The 17,698-nt window shown below is 36.5% G+C and overlaps 3 protein-coding genes across 3 annotated transcripts; all 3 read right to left on the reverse strand.

Moving 5' to 3' along the window:
* Positions 1-187: 187 nt before the first annotated feature.
* Positions 188-1,450, reverse strand: LOC111435875 (dof zinc finger protein DOF5.7-like). Its single transcript, XM_023073446.1, has one exon. The coding sequence runs from the start codon at positions 1,288-1,290 to the stop codon at positions 460-462; it is 831 nt and encodes a 276-aa protein (XP_022929214.1). The 5' UTR covers positions 1,291-1,450; the 3' UTR covers positions 188-459.
* A 4,837-nt stretch (positions 1,451-6,287) lies between these two features.
* On the reverse strand, positions 6,288-9,070 carry LOC111435874 (L-type lectin-domain containing receptor kinase IX.1-like). The gene is made up of 2 exons (XM_023073444.1): positions 8,766-9,070; positions 6,288-8,105 (listed from the first exon to the last, which is right to left on the reverse strand). Exons 1-2 carry the CDS (start codon positions 9,036-9,038, stop codon positions 6,327-6,329), a joined length of 2,052 nt encoding a protein of 683 aa, XP_022929212.1. The 5' UTR covers positions 9,039-9,070; the 3' UTR covers positions 6,288-6,326.
* Positions 9,071-14,710: 5,640 nt separating this feature from the next.
* LOC111435876 (transcription factor bHLH25-like) lies at positions 14,711-16,529 on the reverse strand. The gene is made up of 3 exons (XM_023073447.1): positions 16,184-16,529; positions 14,907-15,296; positions 14,711-14,805 (listed from the first exon to the last, which is right to left on the reverse strand). The coding sequence occupies exons 1-3, from the start codon at positions 16,505-16,507 to the stop codon at positions 14,725-14,727; spliced, it is 795 nt and encodes a 264-aa protein (XP_022929215.1). The 5' UTR covers positions 16,508-16,529; the 3' UTR covers positions 14,711-14,724.
* Between the last annotated feature and the right edge of the window lie 1,169 nt (positions 16,530-17,698).

Raw genomic sequence — 17,698 nt, forward strand, 5'->3', positions numbered from 1 at the left:
AAGGAGAAAGTGATCAAAAAAGAAAGCCAAAGCATGTTGCTCTCTTTCACACAACGAGAGAGAGAGAGAGAGAGAGAGAGAGAGAGAGAGGCAGTATTAGTACAGAGATGGTGAGTTAACTGAGAAGTAGGTCTTAAAAAGAGTGGCTCACGCTCCCACTCCTTCGCTTCTCTTTGCAGTGATGATCCAACTCTAAAATTGACACTTCATTCTTCATTTAATGCAATCCCAAACCCACCAGTTTTTGCAGACATCAACCAACCCAAACCCACAAACCACACTGTGTCTAAAAAAAAGGTGCACCCTAATCAACCCTATGCCCTGACATATTGTTCAGTAACCCTCACATTAAGGCCCCCTCATCCACATTCATCCTATCAAACAAAACAAGTACACAAGCACACATAACACAGACAATATCTACTAGCGAAGGACGGGTATAGAGAGATCTCTATCCGGCTAGGTAGTGAAATGAAGCAAATCATCCCAATTAGCTTCAACTCCATTATTATGATTATACCCACTCCCACCAGCATTGCCGCCTATATTTCTTGAACTGTTGCTTGTAATACTCATTTGATGATGATGATGATAAGAATCATTATTTCCAAAGATCCATTCAGTAGCAGTAGTAGTAGTTGTACCGGTAGCGGCGGCGGGTGTTGAATTTTTTCTAGGATGATTATTATTGAAAAAAGCTTCCTGCTTTGGAGGCTCTAGATTCTGAAACGAAATGGGTTGCAAAAATTTTTGATTTTGATCATGATCTCCAAATATCATACCCAACCTCTGTTGCTGTAATTTCCAATGGAGGTCTTGGTTTAAATAGCTCAAAGACTCAATTGAAGAAGCAAGCTGCTGGGTGTTGTCGTTTAAATTGTAGAGCCCCATGGATGAGTAATTGGCGGCGGGAATTGCCGCCGGCGCCGGCGCCGCCGTTTGACCAAGAGAGAAGCAAGAACATGGAAACAACGATCTTCCTGATCCGATGGCACTAAAATCAATGGAGGGTGAGATTCCGGTGAGGAAATTAGAATTAGAGGAAGAAGATTTGAGCTTTTTGTTTTTCCGGCAGCCGCCACCGACGGGGATGTTTCTCAAGGCGCCACCTTTGGTCCAATATCGACGGCAGGTCTTGCAAAAGTGGCGGGGCTGGGTGAGATTGTAATTGTTGTAGTAGCAAAATTTGGTGTTGGTGGAATTACAGCGAGGGCATTTGAGAGGTGGTTGTGAGCACTGAGAATCAGGGTCGTTTTGGGTAATTGGTTGCTGCTGCAATGGGGCCTTCATATTGGTGTCTTCAATGGCGGAAAGCTGCAAAACAGAGAAAGAGAAGCAAAAGGGAGAGAGGAAAAGACTAAAAAGCTTTGTCCCTTTTCCACAACCAAATATACTCAATTCAATGTCTTCATGCAGGCAGGGGGCATTATGAATAGATGCTTGTGATTTTCATCAAATACACCTTTCATATATATATATATGTATATGTATGTTTGTATGTATATATATATCGACTTTCGAGAAAATAATAAGCGGTGACGTATATTCAAATTGACTAAACTACTTACCTTAATTTAACGTCGGAAGTTAGAAAGAAATTATAAAAAAATCTCGAGATTTAATGTGTTTGGTTCTTATATATACTTTTCAAGAAATGTTTAATAAGTACCACTAGTCATATCCCCTTATAGTATATTTTGGGGCATTTTTGTTGGTAAATGGGTTATTCACCCCTGTATTGACCTGATATGAAATGGTAAAGGTCTATCTAAGATCAAAGTATGAAAAAGGGGTTTGGAACGGGTGTGCAACCATAGGCAACACGCCTTGGACAAGTATGATCGTGATATCCTCCCCCACTCAATTGGTTGACGTCCCTATCAACCGACTCGAATACACAAGATTGAGATATCTGTCATGCGGCCATAAACAACATGCTTTTGAATTTTAAAGGTAATTTAATAAATCTTAGATGGATAATTTTTTTTAATCTTTAAATGGAAAGTTTAAGATTTTATTAGATATAAAATTAAAATTTATTAAGCATTGGTTGGACACAAAAATAAAAATTTGATCCTATGTTAAACAATTTCGACATTCAAATATAAAATTTTCGGTGAGATCCCACTTCGATTAAAGATTAGAGAGAGGAATGAGTGTCATTGAAGAAGCGATGCCCTCAAAGGAGGTGGATTGTGAGGTCAATTGGAGGGGGAACGAAACATCAGGGTATAGAAATCTCTCTCTCTAGCCAACGCTCTTAAAAGACCTTGAAGGAAAGTCCGAAAGAAAAATCTAAAGAGAACAATATTTAGTGAGATTTTGTTTGATCAGGCAGCCATCCGTTCCGTAGACAGTAAGTAGAGACAGAGTGTATGAAAACACCGTAGAAATAAGAATACATTGGGGGTGGATAAGCATTAATAGCAGTGTTAACATAGCCCCATGCATGGCAATTGGCATATATGTAAGCCTATATAATCTGTATTCATTGGCAGAAGTTAGAAGACTTATGTGTGCTCAGCGTGGGAGCTGATCAGTAATAACTCAGAGCAGGAACACAGAAGTCTGCCACACTGCCTGTAAAAAAGACCTTTCCTTTGTCTCTTTTTTGTTGCCTCTTGTCCCTTTTGACGCTATAATCCTCGAATCCGTTAACAATTTGTGTGAGATGCCATATCGATCCGAGAGTAAAACGAATTATCTTTTATAAAGGTGTGGAAACATTTCCCTAAAAGACGTGTTTTAAAATTGTGAGACTGACGATGATATGTAATGGGTCAAAGCGGACAATATTTGCTAGTAGTGGGCTTGAGCTGTTACAAATAGTATTAGAGTTCGACACTGGACGGTGTGCCAGCGAGGACGTTGGACTCCTAAAGTGGTGGATTGTGAGATCGCACATCGGTTAGAGAGGAAAACGAAACAATTCTTACAAGGGTGTGGAAACCTTTCCCTAGTAGATGCGTTTTAAAACCATGAGACTGACAAGATACGTACGGGCCAAAGTGGACATTATATGCTAGCGGTGGACTTGGGCTGTTACAATTTGTATCGCTTCATGCCCACGATTGAAAATCCAGATTCAGCAACTATGTGCAATGACACTCTCCTTGCATTACTTACTTGTCGCTTCTAAGAGATAAGAGTCTATCCTCACAAAACAATACAGATTCTTTCATTCAAACGTGGTCTCATTTCAATGATGTAACACATCCCTATCAAATATAGATTCAGAATCTTGTTGATATAAGTAGTAACTTTCTCTTCTTCCAAGTCTTTCTTAGTTATTATATTATCATAATTACTTTCATTAGATGTAGTTTCAGTTCAATTACGTGACACATCTCTGTCGAACCCAGATTCTGAATCCTGGGCATAGATTGCTACAATATATCTATCAATTCTGTATCCTAAAAAATACGAGAAGAAAACTATCAAAAATACGTTAAATCTGTATACGACAATAACAAGTAGTATACAAATTTTAGAATCCACGTCCGATACAGATACCGAGTAATGATAATGAATTGCGTTTTAAGGCTGTTTACTTGTGGGGGAAGGATTGAGGAGATGGATATGTTTACTAGGAAGTAACGTTTTGCTCAAAAACTGGAAAGATACCTTTCATGCAATCACCTTTAACGGTTGCTGTTTTTTTTCCTTTTTTGTTTTGTTGTGTTGTGTTGTGTTGGCTTGTTTTGTTCTTCATTACTCATTGTTCTCTGTCTTCACATTACTTAACACATCATTTATAGATAGTAAAGTTGAATCAAAACAAGAAATAATGTAAAGGTAAGTATGAAAAGAATGGGATGGGGGTGGTGGAGAAACGTGGAATGGCGTAAGAATGCAGCCACTGTTGCTAAGAACAGCTAGGTAAGTGTGTGGGATTTGTTGGATGAAATAGAGATGAAGAGAAACATGTGATAGAGGTGTGTGCATTCTCGTGAGAGTTTTTCATAACTTCTTACCCCACGAGTTTTTCATCCTTCCCCCCACCTCCCACGCTTCTCACCCGTTTTTCATACTACGAACTTTAACGATATGTGTCGAAGTTTCGGATTAAAATTCGAAATATAGATTCGATACCTAATGACTTCGATGTTCTTTTGTATCTCCTGTAACATGGTTACGTTACTTCTCGTTTATAAGAGAGGAAACTATTCCTACCGATCAACATAAATCCTTTTTGAATATTTAGTTACTACTTATAAGCTTCTTAGGAAAATTGTCACGAGATCATCCAACTTAGAATTGTTCTAAGGACATAGACTTAATTTTGAAGTTTCTATAATTGAGCCAATAAGTAAGAAGGTGCACCGTATTGGTATTTGAACTACTGAATAAAATAATTGTGAGATCACACATTGGTAGGAGAGGGGAACGAAACATTCATTATAAGGGTGTGAAAATCTCTCCCTGGTAGATGTGTTTTAAAACTATGAGGCTGACGGTGATACGTAATGGGTCAAAACGAACCATATTTGTTAGCAGTGAGCTTGGGCTGTTACAAATGGTATTAGAGCCAGACACCTGGCGGTGTGCCAGCGAGGACGCTGGCCCCAAGGGGGGGTGGATTGTGAGGTCTCACGTCGATTGGAGAGGTGAACGAAACATTCCTTATAAGAGTGTGAAAACCTCTACCCACATACGTGTTTTAAAACCTCGAGGGAAAGCTCAAATACCCACTCGTTTTAAAACCTTGAGGGGAAGTCTCGAAAGCCCAAATAGGACAATATTTGCTAGCGGTGATCATATAAGTATTAATTTTAAATTCTTTTAAGCATTTTTTTAATTAGCCTATGAATTCGATTCATTTATGTACTTTTTCTTTATTCGATTGTATGTAGCAAGGGGAGTTATATAATTAGGTGAGAGAAAAAGACATTATTTAAGAGTGGATCGTCACTCTAATTGAAGTGAGAGATCACGAGAAGAAACCTAGTCCATATTATGGGTTGCAGTGAAACACCGAAAACAAATTCAATAGGGTTCTATACAAGAAAAGAGGTAACATCGATTGATATTGGACACCTTCTATATTGACATGAGACCAGATCGATATAGGGAAAAATACAAGCGACAAATTGACTATAAACCCTACCCGTAATTTTGTTTAGTATGTTTGAGAATAAAATATACGGAAATAGAATGTTCATATAAATAAATCATATTTTTATTTAATTTCTACCATTACTTCTAACCATTTTATTAGGTAACTTAATTTTAGGAATAATTATTAGTTTGTTGATTTTTATTAATTAAAATTATTAAAACAATTATGACTAATATATGTTTAAATTTTAGTTTTTAAATTTATGTAGCTATATAATCAATCTTATTAATTATTCTGGAAGAAATTAATTTATGATATGTTATATTATTAAAAATAACATTAATATCAAATGACAACTAAATATAGACCAAATCAATATGTCAAAACGTATTAAAGGAGGTAAGGATAGCCGAACACCTCAAAGAAACAACGTCAACATAGGATGAGTGCATCGAGGGAACGACCAACTTTTTTGCTATCAGAAGAAAGGAAGGATAAATTCAAGTGATCGTTTTGTGTTGCCTAGAATTCAGATTCAACACCTAATGGGCCCGACATTCCCTTGAACATGGTTGCATTACCTACTCTTCGTTTCTAATAGTGAAAACTATCTCCTAGACCGACATGAATCCTTTCAGCATATTTTGTCCTCATTCACATGCATCTTAAGAAAATTCACAAGCGATCACCAAAAATAAAATTGATCCAAGCAAAACACGTTTAAACATGAAGTTGCACATTATTGGTATAGGTAAGAACTTTCATTTCTTTTAAGCATTTTTTAGCCCTCCTATCCTTAGAACCGCTCATATTTGAATGTGGTATGGTTCATAAGAGTCTATACAATTACTCATATATATCTATAGTAAATTTTAATATATATGAATGACTCTAACTCTTTAGATTCTATTGACAATCGCCTTATGTTGTATATAGTCCGTTAATGAATGTATATATCTAGATTGTGTTGCAGAAGCGGAAGTAACATCGATTGCACTCATACATTTACGAACAAAATAAATAGACCACAAAGATTTACGTAGTTTGAAAAAAAGAAATTCTTCCCATCCATAAGTGGTAGATAATTACTATAACCAAAAGTGTTTACAAGTGTACCTCTTAGATCAATAATTTTTAAACATGGGAAATAAAATCAAGTCAGTCAATCAAATTATACAGAACAGTACAAAACACCATTTTAAGCATTTTTTTTCTTCTTTGCATCGATAAAAGAGAAAGTCACAATAACTATCGGTAGTAAATACTATTATTCTGGTTTTTGTAGTTTCAAAAGTGACACACCTGATCCTGAAGATTGCGTAGTGTAAGCCGAACAGTTACTACACGAACACTTACTTCTATCCACTGACGTTCCCGTCGATGTATACGAGAACTTACACAAATTCATTGGCGGTGCAAAGTACATCGGCACGGGCAACTTCGAGGGCAATGCGGGCAATGGAGCTTCAAAGTTTAGAACATTAATCACCTGTCTTATGGAGGGCCGGAACTTGAAGTCAGGATGGCAACACCATAATCCCACAACAATCAAAGCCTCCATTTGCTGCTCATCAAACTCCATTCCCAGCCTCTTGTCTACAGTTTCCAAGCCTTGTCCTCTGCCATACATCTCCCACACCCACTCTACAAGCCTCACCTGATCCGGTCCCGCCCTCGACTCCACCGGCCGCCGCCCACACGCAATCTCAAGAGCCACCACACCAAAGCTATAAACATCTGATTCCTTACTAGCCTTACCATCCGTCACACATTCAGGTGCGAGATATCCCATTGTCCCAGCCAGAACCGTCGTCTGTGAGCCAAGCTCATGGTCGACAAACCTCGCAAGGCCGAAATCGCCGAGCTTGGCATTGAAACTCGAGTCCAACATTACATTGCTCGACTTGATATCTCTATGCACCACACATTGTTCCCATTCTTCATGAAGATAAAGCAGAGCAGAAGCCAATCCTAATGCTATTTTGTTCCTAATTGACCAACTTAGCATGGTTTTACCTCTAAAGAGATGAGTATCCAAGCTACCATTAGGCATGAACTCATAAACCAATAGAAACTCACCTTTTTCATGACACCAACCAAATAATTGAACAAGATTCCTATGTCTCAAACGACTAATGATCTTCACTTCAGAAATATACTCTTTTTTCCCCTGTTTTGAGCCTCTTGATACCCTCTTCACCGCTATTTCTATATTGGATTCTGTCAACAAACCCTTGTAGACACCTCCAAACCCTCCTTCTCCAAGCTTGCCGGCCTCATCAAAGTTCCTTGTCGCTTGAGTTAATTCCCTATAAGTGAACCTTTTTGGGCCTGTTCCTCGCTCAAACTCATCATTTATAGAATCATCCATGTCTTCCATTTGCCCACTTGAGTGTTTGCTCCACCAAACAGCTCCCAACAAGCTCAACCCACATATCAAAAAGCCAAGCCCGACACCAAGGCCAATTGCCAAGCCAATGTTCTTGTTCTTGTTCTTGTCCCCTTTTCCACTATCATCGCCCAATGTCGAGTTGAATGACCAAGAAATCATGTTATGAATTTGGAACCATTTACCTGTGGCGGCGGAGAAACCAATTCTGACCCTTTCAGGCAACAAGGTTTTCAAGTCAATAACAGTTGAGATGCTGAAATTTCCTGTAAAAATTGGATCTTTAATGTAAGTTAGAAACACAGACAGGTTTTTAGTGGCGGAATTGTAAGTTATCCATGCATTGGCTGTTCTGTTGTCTTTCATGCTTGTGTTCCACACGAGATGAGTAGCAGATTGAATGGAATTGATATTGATTCCTATATGATTGTCACTTGGGTCCCAATTATCCTGTTTGCTGTCAAATTCAACGCCAAAAACTTGATTTTTAGAGGGATCGAAAGCAGAAGACGAGCTGAATAAGCCAAGAAATCCCCCTGTTGAGTTAGTGGGTATTGTGGCCTCGTAAGGGACGATGAAGAAGGCGATTCCATCGCCAAATAAAGATTCATTAAGTGTGTTGATTCTGAAGGAGAAGTGGGTGGTGAAATCTGTAACCTGCCATGCAGGGGGATTTGTCTTTGTGATTAAGCTAAACCCAAATTCAAATATAATGTTTAGAACGAGAAACCGAAGTAAAATTGAAAGTTCGATCTTCATTAATGTTTACGACGGATAGCATTCTGGTATCAGATTTTTGGTTGAGAAATTTGAAATACTTATAACATAGTCTCGATATTGTACAATTGAGAACAGTTTGTCAACTACAATTCTCGATCTAGGACAATAATTGAAAATTTCTGTAGTCAATTCAATACCCAAATTGAGATTAGGAGGCTATTTGTTGGTGACGGAGACGGAATCTGGGTAGTGACAATAAATACGATTTTATTGTTGAGATGAAAAATATTGATGATTTGTTGTGCCCAATCAAACACAGTAGCTATAAAGACGAGAAATCAAGGCTTTTGAGATGATATATATGTGGGTTTTGATCTTTGTTTCTCATTTTGAATCCTAATTCATCCCAATTCGGACTTTCAATTCCACTTTTGTTTCTCCTTTTTAATATGATATCAGAGAAGAAAAGTGACAGAGATCAGGACTACGAATGTTATCCTATTTAAACATTGTGAACATCAATGAAAATCGAATTTTTAATCCCACTTATGTTTCTAATTCTTAACGTATAGTTATATGTTATTGATCCTACATCACCTGTCCTGTAGAGGCATCCCATAGACGCACCGGCTGCATGTAGGAAGCTCGACCGGAGCTCTCAGTAAGCGGGCCATCGGCTTGGTTCTTCGTGAGTTGAATAACGCCATTGCTGATGAAGCTATCGCCTTCAAAGAACAAGTTGGGATTGTTTTGTTGGAAGTTGGGGAAGGTGAAGGAAAGTGAATCAACTTTGAAGAGAAGAATTGCAAAGAAGATCAAGAATTGCAGAGCTCCAAGAAAGAAGGAGGTTGAGTAGAAGAAGATGGCCATGATTTACAGAGAGCAAAAGAGAGGATTTTGGGGCAGTGGGTTAACCAAAATGGTGCCTTTGGAATCAAAGGATTGTTCAAATATAAAACTTCTGAGGATTACACGTGGGATCAAGGTCGAGAGGACAGTGGGAGATGAGTCCCATATTGACGAGAATATCCTGAATTTATAAGTAAGGAACATTATCTCTATTCGTATTTGTCCTTTTAGAGACAATACGTATTCGTATTGTCTACTGTACAAATTGTGGACCTTGGTACCTACCGATACGTACCAAAAATTTGACATTTTCTTAAATGTTTGTGAGTATTTTGTTTTTTTATAATATGTTGCCTTGTCGTTGGATTTAACTAAAAAGAATGATCAAATAAATAAATAAATAAAAATACTAATTAGTTTGTTTTGTGTTAAATATGTGGGATTTTAATATGGCCGGCCAAAGAGCTTTGTCCATTTGTATGCATATTTAAGAATATAGATGGCCTTCTTAATTATTTTTTTAATATATGGTTTTAGCTTTATTTAAATTAATATTTCTTCTTATATTCAATTTAATTTTGCAAAATATCTAATGTTATAAGATTAATTCATATTATATCGGTATCATATATATATAAAAAGTATGGTACGCAGGAATGTTGAAAGAAAATATAATCTCATCTCGAGTTTTGTTTAACTAATTAAAAGAAAAAAATTCTATTTTTCCCTCTATTTCTAATTTAAACAGGATTCTACACCGAGACAGATAGCGCCACATCTAAACCTTAAAAAATCTATCGTTCAAGACTAGAAGAATTTAAAAACTAAAAAGTATTTTTTGAGGAATTAGAAAATATTTTTTGAAAAAGTGACAACCTTGTATCAGTTGACTCTTCAACTAAATGAATATATATATATATATATATATATATATATATCCCAAACCTAAAACACTTCCACGTGTATACCTGTGAAATAGATAGATAAGACATTTTTAATCGTTGTATTTGCAGACTCTTTTGAATTAAATCAGAGCTTATGAATGTCTGCTTTGAAAATTTCAATCCATTGTGTTAAGACATAAGGCATAGTCTTGTTAATAATCAAGAATAATTCATTAAAGACTTGCATGTGTACAATAATTATTCTAATAGATTCTATTCTATGATGTAGCATCTCAACTCAAGATGTTGGACATTAGTTGAGATACAAAGTTCATTAGAACCACCACCTCTGGACCCATAGTGAGTTTGTGATGGTCAGAGTCCCTTTTCAAAAGTGGGTTTGTGATAGTCATCTTAAAAATAATTAACTGATGAATTAGGTCCCAACTTAGTAGAGCTCAAAGAAAAGTATGTAGTAACCTTTTAGGGATTGGATGCAACGAAAACTACAAGTAAAAGGCTGTGTTATCCTATTATGGATTTGATGCAATGAAAACCTACGAGTAAACTATTTACGGAATATTTTTATACTCATCCAATTTTACATTCTTTTCATGTGTTCCATGACTGTCGGCTCAGAAAGAGGAGCGTTCATGAGCTACGCAATCATAGAAGGGATCGTCTTGGGACCAATCTAGTTTATGTATTTTGGAGTCTTATATTTTGTTCAAAATTGTATTCCGAACCTATTTCCATTTGTAGTAAACTCGAATAACACCGACCGTAGGATCGTGTGGTGTGGTGAAAAGATAGAAGATAGAAGGGATGGATGAGGATAGGCATTGAGTAGAAGGCACACAAGTTAAGAGTATTAGGGGCAATACCAATGAGATAAGCCCTTGTAGGTGGCAGTGTTTGTCACATGACCCCTAATACATTAAATGCCATTCATCCCATTGCTTTTGGAGTCCTTTCTTCCTTGGATTCCTTTTTATTAACGCACATGTATTCTTGTCTACTCTCCCACTTGTGATATATAACAAGCAGAGCATAGGAAAGGTATGAGAAGAAACATATCAAGCCACAGAGAGAGAGGTCATAGATGGGGAGGAAGAGGGCTGGTTTGGTGCTGGCAATGGTAGCCATGATGCTTATAATGGTATCAGTGAGTGGCATTGAAGATGAACTCATTCAACTTCCTTCAGAATTGGTACAAAATGAAGGTGCAGAAAGGTTGTTGGATGGCGTGTCCAGAAAAATGTTTAAAGGCCTGGGATCGAGTATGGGAAAGTGTCCCTCCGGCTTTTGCACCAGGGATTCTTCTTGTGGCCGCTCCTGCCAATGCAGAATAGTCTCCACTTCACCCTTTGTCTATGCTACATGTGTTCCAAAATGATATCTATCACCACTCCTACTCATACTCCTACTACTTCCACTTATTATGTCACCACCTTATTTTGAATAACTTTCTTCTTTTCTTCCATTCCTAGTTTTGGATGCATATAATCTTGTTTCAAAATAAAGATATAACGGCAAGAATGATATACTTTCGATTTTCGAGCAATATATCTCATATTGATTGGAGAGGAGAACGAAACATTCTTTGTAAGGGCGTGGAAACCTCTTCTTAGCAAATGCTTATTAAAACCTTGAGGGGAAGCTCGAAAGAAAAAACTCAAAAAACACAATATTTGCTAACTGTGAGCTTGGGCTAAGGATAAGAACCGTCTATGGATTTTTTTTCTTACACATTTGAAGGCTAAAGTAGACATGATTAATGTGCCAAGATGGTGTCTGAGTCCTGCAATAAGCAAAGATAAACTTGTAAATGTCGTGTTAACGAATTGATACTGAATCCACAAAGCTACCTGCATCATTAATACTTTTTAATATCAAATCCTAAGCATCAAGGTCTTCATCCAAGCACTAAATATGGGTTAAGAGGATCATACTCATTCGTGTGCTTTATAGGTGAATCCAAATGTAACGGCTCAAGCCTATCACTAGTAGATATTGTCCTCTTTAAGCTTTCTCTTTCGGGGATCCCATATGCATGTAAGTGTCATCCATTCGTTTGCTTTTGGATTTCCTATCTCTCCTGCTTCGTACATTTTCTTTGAAACTTATCCTCGGATGTTGATTGGTCGATTGTTCAAGACCTATCTCTCGTGGATTTTATGGCGCTTTTGGATTTTAAGCCCACCACTACTTCATGCATGATTTAACTATTAAATGCAAATGTTACTTTAAAATATTTTAAAAAAATGATGTCATAAGACTTGCACGTTAAAAATAAAATCTTTAAATTAATAAAAAAAAACATATAAGAAACGAGAATAAACGATATATTCAAAAACTAGAAAACAAAATATTTCCCTAATCAAACCTAGGACCGTAAAATAAGATGAAACGCAACTATCATAATACTGGTTCCATGATCTTTACGTGTCACTTTCGTCATCCATACAGGGGTGTCTTGTCTTTACCCCGCTATTAGGTCATTGAAATGCAAACACATACAACATGCTGGAACTTATCATTTCATTCTCTTTGGCGGCTTTCCCGTCCGAGATAAGTTGAATATGTAGTACTTCTCTACACATGACCCCACACGTGCAAACGTGAATCCACCAAGTGGGTTCGCACACCTCTGGGTCTATTGGTTGGGCTAAGTTGGATATGTAGTATTTCTCTACGCACGACTCACACTTGCGAATATGGGCCCACCAAGTGGGTTCACACACCTCTAGGTCTGCTGGTTGGGCTAACACTCGCCGACAGGCGGTTGCTAGACACTCGAAGGGAATAGCGATCGTCATAGCATCATGGTAAACATGATGGTCATTTTAGTCTCATAGTGTACGAGTCCGTACACATCATAATGGGGAAGTATCCCGATGCACGTGCACATACAATTATGCATGTAGTTCTCATACTTTCCATCATGGCGTAATAAATAATTCAAGACAACCTCCATTCTTTCATCGTAGTTCTTATACATCAGTTCATACATAACATAGCTTCCGAATCATGGCATAAGGAGGTGATGCATCATATAGATCTTATTTCAAAACATATCATGACATGTCATGGTATATCATCACCTAACATAACAGATCATAGTACACATGGCATGCTATAATATATCATGGACTAACATATCATACTACAATACATCATTTTCTGACCCGGAGTCGTAAAAAAAAATGTATTCTTCGTCCGGCTTCAAACAGCTTAACTGGAATGAAAGGAAATAACTGTTGTAACTTATTACGAGACATATTTGTGTGTGCACGTAAAATCATTTAAAAATAACTCACTTTACATGGACTTTAAATGTTCATAAATTTATTTGAAACGTAATAATAACATCATAAAATAACATAGTTGAAAATTAACATCTCTTATCAAGATTTTAAAATTAATGATGTTGACTTCTCCTAACACAAGGATCATGACTTAAATGCGAAAATCTAACTATCGTGACTTTGTTTCCATGACCTCCGAACCGATGCTATCATCCATACATGACAGCCTTATTTTTACTTTATTAGCCTAAGCTGAAGTCGTTAAATTATGTTCAGGTGATCTTGCTTGTCAAGGTCTGGTTCTAAACTTGAAGTTCGGTTACTGAGTAGATGTGCGATGAATTGAGTTTGAGAAGATCGAGCACTCTCTCTGAATCTATTCTATGGTCGTTTTGTTAACAAATATACTAGAAATAGAAATCATTATGTATGAAAATCAAAGCATCACGTCACTCTTTTAAATCTAACTCAACTATCTATCGAATGGATATGGCAACGACTAATTCATATTTGAGTTTAAAATAAAACAAAAAACAGAGTTTTATATTGTTTGTTTGTGGTTCAAAGATCGCTTTCCTAGTGATTACCAAAATCAAACCCAGTCTCTATCAGCATTGGAATTAAGTTCAATTAAATCTTGAACACAAATTCATGCGACCTATTACATTAGGGGTCGGCAACAACCATCTGGGCCATCATGTTCTTGTCCACCTAACTGGATCCAAATTGGTTGGTGGGGGCATTTGAGTTTGACTTCCCTCCAACAATTTTGGACTCTAAACTTTAATCAATATTGCAATCTCTATTCTTAATTTAATTTTCACTGACTCACTCGATCAACACGATAAAAATCTTAGTAAATTCGTTAAATTCATTTGGATAAAGTCTGACCTAAACTTATGCACGGTTTGATAGAGATGTCCATTTTATCGGTAGGGATCCATCCTGAACCGGAAATGTATTTCCTGTTTAGATGAAAAATAAGGGAGGGAGTAGAGAACATTTTTTTCTCGTTAAATAAATGGGACCCGCTTAATATAAATATACTTTTCGTCCCCGTCCCCGTCCCCGTCCCCACTTATTTAAAGATTACATGGTGAGTTAATTTTGGGTAAGTTTAGAATAACGTAAATACTAAATTGATGATGTTAGTGACAAGAACACATTCGACATGAAATTAAAAATTTATATATATATCTATCGAAAGGTTTTATAATTATCCGATAATTTAAAAAAAAATAATAATAATAATAATAAACATACACCAATTATTTAACGAATTTTTCTAATTATTATATGTATTATTTAAAAAAAGTGACTAATAATCTCTAATTATTAGAACAAACATCAGGGATGATGCAGAAACAACTAGAATGTATGGATATAAACAAGTGAAGTGAAGATTTGAGCATGATCTAGAATAATCAGATTTTTACCGTTCAAACAAAATACAGATAAAGATTTAAAGCTATAATTTAAAAAAATTTATTTGTGTCTTGATCGATCAACGGATTGTTATGTTGTTATGAACTTGAACAATTCATCTTCTAACTTTCGTACGAGCTCTTTTGATTCTATATTAAAGTCCGAATTTCTCTGCAACGAAAGAGAATATATTCATAATTAGATCGAAAAAATGGTACTTGGATGCATAAATTCACGGAATTAATTGAATAAGAGATGGTGTTAGAAGGAACCTGAAGAAGAAAAACCATATATTGGGTTGAGCTGCCAAAGGGGAAGACATTGCCATTAATGATCTTAAAATTCAGCTTCTCCATTTCCTCTAATAACTTCGCCAACAAACCCTCATGTTTCTCACAGTGGATTCGAACAAGAACATGTTTGTCTGAGATTTTGGCTTCCATTTCCACTAGTTTTTGGTCGGAAAATCCAGTTTTGTGATTGTGTTCTTCGCCATCAATATCATCACAACAACCATTCATGTTGTTACATAAATGGGATTTCTTTATGAAAATGGCTGATTCAATGTTGCTGTTCTTGCCCATTTCCTCTAGTGATTCCACACGTTCTTGTAGCTGTTTTATGTACTTGATTGCATCTCCTAGAATTGAGGCTTTATCCATCTGTAAAACAAATTATAATAATGAATCTATCATGGATATGGGTCAATCATGAATCTCGTAACAATATGATATTGTCTATTTTGAGCCATAAACTTTCGTGACTTTGCCCCAATGGAGATGTATTTCTTCGTAGTGGCTCCGTTTCATGCCCCGTTTCATGTCCCATTTCATAGAGAACCTCAAAATGGCTCTATTTCATTGTATTCCATCCATATCCCAATTCCATTCATTTAATATACCGGTGGTCATTGAGATAAGAGATGTCTGTTTCTATAGTCTATCCTCTTCCTTCTCCGTTATGGAAGAAGGAACCGAGACAAAAGTATCAGCAACAACAGGTTTTATTCATATCGATCTATTATGCGCCTTTACATCTAGCATTAGGTAGACCTCGTTGCTTATAAACCCATGATCATCCTCTTAATTAATCAATGTGGGACTCCGTCTCACCAATTCTCTTCTCGAACAAAGTACATCATAGAGCCTCCTCCGAGGTCTATGGAGCCCTAGAACAGTCTCCCCTTAATCGAGACTCGACTCTTTCTCTTGAGCCTTCAAACAAAGTACACATTTTGTTTGATATTTTAGTCACTTTTGACTACACCTTCGAGGGTCACAATTCTTTGTTCAAAATCTGAGAATTCTATCGACATGGCTAACGTAAAGGTATGGTCGTGGGTTTATAAGTAAAGAATCACTGACTCTCCACAATGATATGATTATTCACTTTGAGCGTAAGCTAATTTAAAGAAGGTTCATGAGTTTATAAAGAATTTCTATGAGTACGAGGACTTTTTGAGAATACTCAAAAGTAAAGTCGGGAAAACTTATAGCTGATGATTCCATATTATGCCTAATTAAAGGTAAAATTAGTATAATTTGGGTACCTTCTTAAGGCCAGGTAAGAGGGCTGAAAGAGCAATGAATCTCTGGCTGAGTTTCTCCCGGCGTTTCCTCTCAGCCAGAACGTGATCTTTAGCACGCGGCGGATTTCTACCAACATTAACCAACGGCCAAATCTCAGCCGCCGCCGGACAAAACTTACCCTCCTGAAATAAGATCATCTGAGACGATGAAGATGCCACGGCCGCTGAGCCACCGCAAGACCGCCAGTGGTTGAATAATGGAGGTGAATCGGAGGTGGGGGTGGCGTTGAATAATTGATACTGATCATGAAATAGCAACGATGAATCTTGTTCTTCTTCCATCATTCACGATTGCCAAATCTTTTACCTTCTTCTATGAGTGGCTTAGTTGAATGAATATTAATATGTTTGAGTCGCACGTGTGAATGTGAACTGCCTACAATGGCTTATATATATATATATATATATATATATATATATTTGGGTGTTCATATTGAATTTTTTGGTGAAGTCGCTTTCATTTTGTCAAAGAGAGTTGAGTTGTAGGAAATGGGAGTGGTCTCGCCACCGTCTCCACCCACTTTTTTATTTGGAATGTCACTATTTGTGTGGCAAAGTCCACTTCTTTCAAGATTTTGTTCTTAATTAATTTCTCCCCCATTATTTGAGCCAAATATGTCTTTTTCGACCGACCCAGTTCAAATTGACTATATCCAAAGTCGGAAAAGAGAAGAGAGTGGAAAAAGATTTCTTTTCGGTAGATAAACAGTGCTGGGATGGGAATTACATTCCCCTTCCCGACCTAATCCAATTGTTCCCTGGGATTGGCTTTGTGCCTTTCATGGCTTAGGTGGAGGGCGAAGAAGGCCCACTTGTGTCGGGACCTAGAATTCTAACCTTGTGTCAGGACCTACGGGCCAAGGGACAGTCTCAAGTAGATAGTTTCTATGGGGCATAGGCCTCCTAAAAGGTAACGGAGGCGTGCAAAGGTTTTCTCAGACCAGACGAAGATTGGCCCTCCAGTGCAAAGGCAAAAGGGAGCTTGCAATTCGTGCCCTACCTTATTTTGCTTGGGAAGATATAAGATTAAAATTTGAATTTTTAGAAATTAGGTTAAATATTATTTTATATTTTTATTTATGAAATGTAATTAAATTCAAATGAAATTATATTGAATTGAAAAATAGAAATTATGTAAAGGAATATATTTTTTAAAATATTATGAAAAAAAAGAGAGAGTAGTAAAATTATATTACAGGCGGACCCTTCCTTTGAACCATTGAGGTAAGTTAAAAATAAAATATTTTTATTACTATTGAAATATAATAATTAAAAAAAATAAATGGTTTATTTTATTTTATTGTTTTAAATTCATTAACTTAGTTTTTGTAAAGAAAATGACTTATTTTAAAATAAAAATATAATAAGAAAGGTTTTTGAGAAAATTGACTTTGTCAAAAAAAACAAAATATATTATCTTAAAATGACTAATTTAAATTAAATATGAATAAAGGATTTGTTAATAATTTTTATTTT

The sequence above is a fragment of the Cucurbita moschata genome, unplaced genomic scaffold, assembly GCF_002738365.1.
Source record: "Cucurbita moschata cultivar Rifu unplaced genomic scaffold, Cmos_1.0 Cmo_Scf00051, whole genome shotgun sequence".
Taxonomy (NCBI): Eukaryota; Viridiplantae; Streptophyta; class Magnoliopsida; order Cucurbitales; family Cucurbitaceae; genus Cucurbita; species Cucurbita moschata.